The sequence below is a fragment of the Nicotiana tomentosiformis genome, chromosome 2 (genome assembly GCF_000390325.3).
Source record: "Nicotiana tomentosiformis chromosome 2, ASM39032v3, whole genome shotgun sequence".
Taxonomy (NCBI): Eukaryota; Viridiplantae; Streptophyta; class Magnoliopsida; order Solanales; family Solanaceae; genus Nicotiana; species Nicotiana tomentosiformis.
The window spans coordinates 51,396,204-51,404,336 of record NC_090813.1 but is presented as its reverse complement, the minus strand read 5'-3'; the positions used below and the strand labels follow the sequence as shown (position 1 = coordinate 51,404,336).

General features: G+C 40.6%; 1 protein-coding gene across 2 annotated transcripts; it reads left to right on the top strand.

Moving 5' to 3' along the window:
* Positions 1–1,303: 1,303 nt before the first annotated feature.
* LOC104100732 (uncharacterized) lies at positions 1,304–6,138 on the top strand. Of its 2 annotated transcripts, XM_070195317.1 has the most exons (5): positions 1,305–1,944; positions 3,996–4,158; positions 4,368–4,811; positions 4,888–5,058; positions 5,126–6,138. In XM_070195317.1, the coding sequence occupies exons 3-5, from the start codon at positions 4,416–4,418 to the stop codon at positions 5,384–5,386; spliced, it is 828 nt and encodes a 275-aa protein (XP_070051418.1). In that variant the 5' UTR covers positions 1,305–1,944; positions 3,996–4,158; positions 4,368–4,415; the 3' UTR covers positions 5,387–6,138. The 2 variants fall into 2 exon arrangements, with proteins under 2 accessions (XP_009606333.1, XP_070051418.1); XM_009608038.4 differs by having other exon boundaries at positions 1,304–1,944; positions 3,996–4,811.
* Positions 6,139–8,133: the final 1,995 nt, after the last annotated feature.

Sequence of the window (8,133 nt, the reverse complement as noted above, 5' to 3'; positions counted from 1 at the left end):
AAACACCTTCTTCTTCAAAACCTTCTGAAAACGCTCCTCACGCTGCTACTAAGGAACCCTATCTGAGATCATACATCCCTGCTGGGTGCCCTACTGTGGATGATTTCAAGGTTGAGAACACGCCCATGGTACCGGATCGATGTGAACCGGTCTCGAGGTACATATGTACGATCACAGACAACATCCTCGATAAGGTTAAAGAGGATTGCATCTGGGTAGGCAAACACGTAGTAGTTCCCACCCCCGAAGAATCAATCACCACCTACGTGGAGGGTTTCTTAAGTGTTTATACTTACCCTTTCACGTTGGGTCCTCTAGACCCGGTTATCATAGCCTTTTGCAAATGGTATGATGTGACGCTCTGGCAGATACTTCCTTCATTTTGGAGGATCGTTATTCTGTTTCGATTCTTTGTGAGCAAGGTCGAGGGATGTCTATTCACCATCGACCATCTCATGTGCCTGTATAGCCCTCGATTTTACTGAGGAGGGTTAATTAAGCTTGCACGCCGAGCCACCAAGACCTTGTTCTCGAGTATCGATGAGGATCGCGACCGAGGTTGGTTTGGTAGATTTGTTCGAGTGAGGACCTCAGACTTAATCCCGACCGCGGGCATGCCGTTCCCTAAGAAATGGAACATGAAACGTAAGCTTAGCTTTGTCTTCGGTATTCCTTTTATTGCTTTTCATTCTGTTTGGTTTCTCATCGATGTTATGTGATGCAGCTGTTGCCCAGATGCCGAACCCCATTCCCGAACTTAAAGAGTGGGTCGAGGGCATTGCGACACAGAGACCTTATTCTGAACGCTTATGGCGTGAGCTCTCGAAGGGCCGATGGGAGTGTTGACATTCAATTTTGTCCCTCATTTCTTCTAACTAATTCTCTTGAGCTTTTAAGTTACTAATAATTTAAATTCCTTATTTTTACTAATATTTTTTGTTATATTTGTTACTAATAATATTATTATTATTATGATCATCATCATCATCATCATCATCATCATTATCATTACTATTATTATTATTATTATTATTACTACTCCTACCACCACCACCACTATCACCACGATTACTATTGCTACTAAATAATAATATTATTAGTATTATTATTATTATTATTATTAATTACTTAATATTATTATTACTACTACTATTGTTATTGTATAATGTATTTTAAAGATTAAGTATTTGAACCAACTTAGAAGCTTAGAAGAAGTACAAGAAGAAAGGAATTTCAGGACAATTTCAACAGCCCATATTTCAGCCACACTTCAAATCAGCCCATCAGATACAGCCCAATTAATTTTAGCCCAAGACTATCTTAATACATCAGCAAGGTATTCTTGTCTTCTTTCCCCCAAAACGTTGCTCTTCACCCGTTTGCCTCTCTCTTCGATGTCAAAGCCATTTTTGGCTCCATCTCCATAATTAGACAAGTCTTTAAACTTCATCCTTCGCAATCAAAAGGTGCATGGCCATTTCGAGCTGAACTCTGAATCAAATTGATAAGGAATCCCAGAAGTTTTGGCCAAATCTTTAAAGATCACAGATGAGGACAAATGGAATTAAAAAGGGTGAAGCTTTTCTTCGTCCTTGCTTCTGATACTTCTGCCATCACCAACGTTCGAAATTTGAACGGCTCTTGTTTTTGCCTCTCAAATCCCGCCCAAATTCACCGTTGGGAGAACCCTAATTTTCTTCTATAAATACTCTTTTTTACCTTCTGTTAAAAAAAGAGGTTCAGCCGCCTACACTAGTGACTAGACACACGAACCAGTCACCTTTTGAACACTACTACTTTGCCACTCTCATCACTGTTATAGTCTCTTAAACACTCAAAAAAATTTCTTACAGAACTTTTCTCTTCCGATCGAGGTTCGAATCTTTTCATAACGAGAGAGCAGATTCGAGGCCAACATCATCCCGGTTCACTGCACCCAACAAGGTCAGTGTTCGTTTTTTTTCCCCCTCTTTTATGTTCTGTCGATTCTTCGCAACATATTCATGATTTGTTGTCTATTTTATTTGAGTGCTATTAGTGCCGATTTATTTTCCACCCTTTAGATACCATGCTTTTTAGGTAGAAGAAAGGATATCCTGTTTAATCAATAGTACTTTTATTAAGCAATTGTTAATATGACATAAGAATTGTTTTTTTCTGTTAAAGTACTAATATGTCTGTTTTTTTTTTTTCTGCTTTTAAATGATTAAAAAAAAGACTTTATGTTTTAGAGAGCATGCCTATAGGAAAATCTACCTGTCTGCTCGTTTGATAGATAAAACAAGTCCATGTTGGTACATTTTAAAAGTTTTTGACATCAACAATATGGAATCATCTGAAGTAACTTAAGTACGAATAGAAAAGTGTACATATTTATTAGTTAGACATACATTTAGGACTTAAATAGTGTTTTGTCTAGTCTAAAGAAACTAATTGTTTGCAGCTTGTAGTTTTTACTCTACCAAAATATTTTTTTTTAAAGCTGATGATATGCGAAGAATGTCGTAAGATTTCGGACTTGCTTAACATTTGTTAGGATTATGTAAATGTTTACATAATTAAGGATTTGATGCAACTTTCTCATTTTTCTTACTGTAAAAGATACTAGAATATTTTCTAATTCATCTGTACCATGGAGCCAGAAAGAGTCTCAATGCGAGTCTCGACGCTGCTGCCAACCATATGGAATCCACATGCCCTTACTCTCCAGCTTTTGCATCATCTAGACAACAGATCATGGAATATAAAATCTTCTGTTGGAAGCCGAATCTGGCTTTCGATCATTTCACTGTTACTTAGCTTATGTTGCTTTTCCGATATTGTGACTAACAATATTGTTTGTTTAGTGGCATATTTGTTTTGATTATGGGTTTGTTATAACTAACATTTTTAACTATTTAAAAGCTTTACTCTAGCTAATAATGAAGATACCTTTTTCATAGAATATGACATAGGTATGGAGATTTTTATTTTTTATTAAAAAGTGAGGGTAATAGACCAATTTAATTTTGGGGTAGTATTTGAAACAGCTAAGCTCGCTATTTACCCAAGTCAAAACCTGGTTTTCTTTCTTAAGTTTTGGATACATTGGAGAGGGCGTGACTATAAACAATGGTGTTTGATAAAGCCTGACATTTTTTTGCAATCACATTTGATTTACTTGGTTCCTTAATCTATTTGTGTGGCAGAAGTGTACTTTCTTCCTAATATAAGACATTTTGCCCTCAACTCATTTTGTTCTGAAATAACTTAATTCCATTTTAAAAGCAACATGGGATTTTTCGTTTGAATTTCTTCAAATCGTGCTTTTGAAATTGGCTTTTTTCGTGGCAATCTTTCTTTCAAATCAAAGTTATTACCTTTTTTATCATTTTTTTTTTACATTACAACATTTAGCTTTAATTAACTTTAATCCTTTTGGTTAACCATTTAATATGGATCTTAAAGGGTGCCTTAAAAACCTTCCTTTTAGATTAATTGAAACCTTACGTAGAATCTTTAGGTTAAGTAGACCATTAACAGAGTTATACTTTATTTTTGATTTTGCACCGGGTGTCCGAGTTTCTTTGAGCCCCGACTAATCCCGGGGGTGCACAGGCCCTCGGCAAGGAGTTTCCCGCAAGTGCACCACGGTTAATTAAGGTTTTACCCAGTCCGATGACCCTCAGAAATTGTTTGCACCCAGTGGGTTTCGAACTTGAGACCTTGAAAGGGAGTAAACCCCAAGGCTCAAGTCAATTACCACCAGGCCAACCCCTTATTAAATTACTTTAATCAATTTAGGTGTCCTAATTCACCTTAAAAAATAATTAGGTGGCAACTCTATTACCTTAATCAAACTCGAAATTACCTATATGTTGTACTCTAGTTTGACATATGTTAAAATAGGGTATAACAGGGAGGCCTGTAATCATGGTAAGGGTTTTCCCCTAATAATACATATGATCTCATTTTTTCATCATCAGTATCTGATCCGTTATATTTTCATTTTGTAGGTTTAGGAAAGGACGTCGAGATGAGGCCTCCATCAGCCGATGTTGATATACACGCCGATTCCCCTACTTCGAAATAGGGCAAAGAGAAGAAGAGCGAGGAAGCGACTTGCGCAGAACCCTAAGAAAACTAGCGTCCGAGAACTTTCATCGGACTTACTCAATCGTTTGAGGGATCAGTCCGAGGAAGAAGAAAATTCTGAGCTAGTGGCCTGCGTGTGAAGCAGATCCGAAATGCCTCGAGCCGTGGAGGCCGTAGAAGAAACAATGGCTGAAGTCTCCGAGAGGGTCGAGATCGATTTGGCCCGAGCCAGTGAGGTCGAGAAAGAAAATATGATTGGTACACCCCGGTTAGAAGATAACGTACCTAAACAGGTGCTTGGGGTGATTGACCTTTCTGGGTCGCCTTCGTTTACAACTTCTATGATAAACGAGGCCCATGCGTTGAAAGGTTACCTCGGCGAATGGGCCCAAGGAGTAGCCAATTCTTTCCATAATTTTTTCGACGGTCTAGATTCCACTGCTTCTGAGGATGTTACTAGTTTGGGCGACCTACCGGTACCAAGGAAGATACTGTCCCCGCGAGCTGGTGGGTCCTCTTCGAGCCCGAAATTAGTGAACCAGTTCCCTGCTCCGAGTGTTGTTCCTACTCGGAGGCAAGCAATTTATATGTCCATCCCGGAGGACGCCCGGGTTCTTTTCGCCTTGGTAGGAATTGCTAGTTACCTTCGGTACTTGGTGACTGAAGAGGATCAAATCAAAATAAACGAGGTAGAGGCGCCCTGGCTTTTTAACGAAGCTCAACAGACGCTGAATCGGGTAATTTCGCATATCCCTTTGTTATATATTTAGATTCAATAGTGAATAATCCTAACATCTTCATTCGTGTTAGCAGGCCTCGCTGCTTCATCATGAGGCCTTTCTCCGATACCGGGAGGAGTCCAAGCGTCACGAGGCCGAGACTCAGGATCTTGCCGAGAAGAAGGATACTTACAAGCTTCTTAATGAAAAGCTTCAGGCCGAGTTAGAAGCGGCTTGGAAGGAGCATACCGGTTTGCTCGAGCAGGTAATACGGATATTCGATCTTAGCGATGATGATTCAGATATTTTTGGCTAACGACCCAAAACTACAGGCTCAAAAGAGACTCGACCAGGTCTGGCAGCTTCAGGCAGAGGTGGACGCGGTAAAGGCTAAGGCCAAACAATGGAAGAAAAATATGGACCGTCTGGCCTCGGAAAAAGAAACTGCTCGGGCACAATTGGCTTCTGCTGAGGTTCAGCTTCGGGCTGCAAAGAAGAACTCAGCGAAGGCCAAAACGATCGATGAACTCCAATTTCAGTTGAGTTTAGCTATTTCTGGCCTAGTTATAACGGAAAAGGTTACAGCTGGGTAGTCTCATTCACATCCAGATCATGAATGTTTGGAATCCATATTATGCAAGGAGACATTGCTTTTGCTAATTCGAAAGCTTCTTTTTATGCTATTTGGAGCGAAATTCATTAGAACTAGCAGGAGTGAATAGCTCCTTGTTCAAGTAGTTCAAGAGTGAAAGGGCGTAGTGAAAGAAGGGCCCAACTATCTTGCTTTTTCTTTTATTTTAAATATAAAAGAAGTGATGTCAGGGAGAGGCAGCTCTGATCGTAAACGCTCTTCTTCCAATAGGAGTTATTAGAATCTGGCCAAGGAGCTCGAGGCTGCCAAGTTAGAAGTCGTTACGGCCCGAAACGAAGCTGATAAAAGGGTGGCCCAGCTCAAAGTTGATGCGGAGGCTATACATCAGCATGCATAAAGTATGGTGTAGCATGCGTGGTGGGAATCTCGAAGGAAGACCCTCGAGGGAGTACATGCCCAGAATTTTGACATATTGAACGAAATTGAGAATGCCAAGACATGCAAAGCCAATGCTCGAATGCTAGCTTTTCCCGAGGAGGATTCCGATGCGTCTGAAGAGTCGGGCGAGTCTGGTGGCGAGGGAGACTTCGAAAGCGATAACGCATCCCTCGGTGAAGATTAGGCCGTTCAAATTTTGTAATGTTTCTTTTGTTGAGGCAATTTGGCCTTTGTATATGACATGTAATAGAGCTATTCATCCTTTGTAAAAAACTTTGATATATATATATATATAGCCTCTTTCATAGCTTTCAATTGTTTCTTTGCTTTATTATTTGTTTTCACAAAGGCCGAGATGCCTTAGCATGAAATAATTAGGTTGTGTTCGAAGGTTCGAATAAAGCTTGCCTTTATCGCCTTTTTGGGTTAAGGCTTTGGTGTTGCCGATAATTTTTTCCCGAAATATTTTAAGTTTATAGCCTTGCCGAGGGTAATCGTTAGAACCGAGCTATGCCAAATAAGCGTCCTCGAGTGTTTTTAACTCGTAATGGCCTTAGCCTTTAATTCGGGCAATGCCAAATAAGCTTCATGCCCTCGAGTGTTTTTAACTCGTAATGGCCTTAGCCTTTAATTCGAGCAATGCCAAATAAGCTTCATGCCCTCGAGTTTTATTAACTCGGACTGGCCTTAGCCTTTAAATTCGGGTAATGCCAAATAAGCTTCATGCCCTCAAGTTTTATTAATTCGGACTGGCCTTAGCCTTTAAATTCGGGCAATGCCAAATAAGCTTTATGCCCTCGAGTGTTATTAACTCGGAATGACCTTAGCCGTTAAGTTAGGGCATGCAAAATAAGCTTCATGCCCTCGAGTGTTATTAACTTGGAATGACCTTAGCCGTTAAGTTCGGGCATGCCAAATAAGCTTCATGCCCTCGAGTGTTATTAACTCGGAATTGCCTTAGCCGTTAAGTTCGGGCATGTCAAATAAGCTTCATGCCCTCGAGTGTTATTAACTCGGAATGACCTTAGCCGTTAAGTTCGGGCAATGCCAAATAGCTTCATGCCCTTGAGTGTTATTAACTCGGAATGGCCTTAGCCGTTAAGTTCGGGCAATGCCAAATAAGCTTTATGCCCTCGAGTGTTATTAACTCAGAATGGCCTTAGCCGTTAGGTTCGGGCATGCCAAATAAGCTTCATGCCCTCGAGTGTTATTAACTCGGAATGGCCTTAGCCGTTATGTTTGGGTAATGCCAAATAAGCATTATGCCCTCGAGTATCTTTAACTCGCAATGGCCTTAACTTTTAGATTCGAGCATGCCAAATAAGCTTTATGCCCTCGAGTATCTTTAACTCGGAATGACCTTAGCCTTTAGATTCGGGCATGCCAAATAGGCTTCATGCCCTCGAGTTTTATTAAATCGGAACGGCCTTAGCCTTTTAAGTTACGCAATGCCCACAGTCCCCAAGTGCAGCGAATGTTCGAACTCTGTTTAAGGTGGCCCTTGGGCTCAATATCTTTAGGGGATCAAGTGTAGGAAATTCCTTGAAAAATGCAAGTGACGTTTTTGAAGACGGGATGTTTATATGCAAAGAAGAGTCTCATTTTTTATTCCTCTGCATAATAGTTGTATATGTATACACATTTTGTGACAGGGCTCGAGTGAATTGAGCGCTCACGGTTGATTTGACCGTTTGGACCTTACAATAAATTCCGTTGATCGAGGCCCTTCAATCACGAAGTCGAAATGCCTTGTAAAATTCGATACCCAAGATATTGCCCCCCACTGTTCGAGGTTGACCGATGGGAAGCCTCGAATGCTGTCGTAATCATTCTAAGTTAGCACGATTGCTTGTTGCCTTGTTAAAAACCTTGTCGAAAAACCCATTTGGGACAAAATCGGTTCAAGAAAAAAAGAGTGCAACGCGTGCTTTCAGACCTAGGATCTCGTATCATCCTTGGTAAGTTGCCTTAGCAATAATATCGTTTTAAGTGAGATATATTCCAGTTGCTTGGTAATTGCTCGCCGTTCATTATTCCGAGCTTGTAGGATCCTTTTCCGGTGATCCCGATAATTTGGTACGGTCCTTCACAGTTCGGCCCCAATTTTCCTTCGTTCGGGTTTCAGGTGTTCAGTGTTACTTTTCTTAATACTAAGTCCCCAGTATTGAAATATCGAAGGTTCGCCCTTCGATTATAATATCTCTCGATCCGCTGTTTTTGGGCGCCCAAACAGACAAGGGCGGCTTCACGCCTTTCATCTAATAGTTCCAGGCTCGTACTCATAGCCTCGTCATTCGATTCCCTTGTTGC

Coding starts and splice junctions, on each gene's coding strand:
- LOC104100732 (XM_009608038.4), top strand. CDS start 4,227: ATGCCTCGAGCCGTGGAGGCCGTAGAAGAAACAATGGCTGAAGTCTCC. Junction 4,812..4,887: donor CTCAACAGACGCTGAATCGG/GTAATTTCGCAT, acceptor TCGTGTTAGCAG/GCCTCGCTGCTTCATCATGA. Junction 5,059..5,125: donor ATACCGGTTTGCTCGAGCAG/GTAATACGGATA, acceptor CCAAAACTACAG/GCTCAAAAGAGACTCGACCA.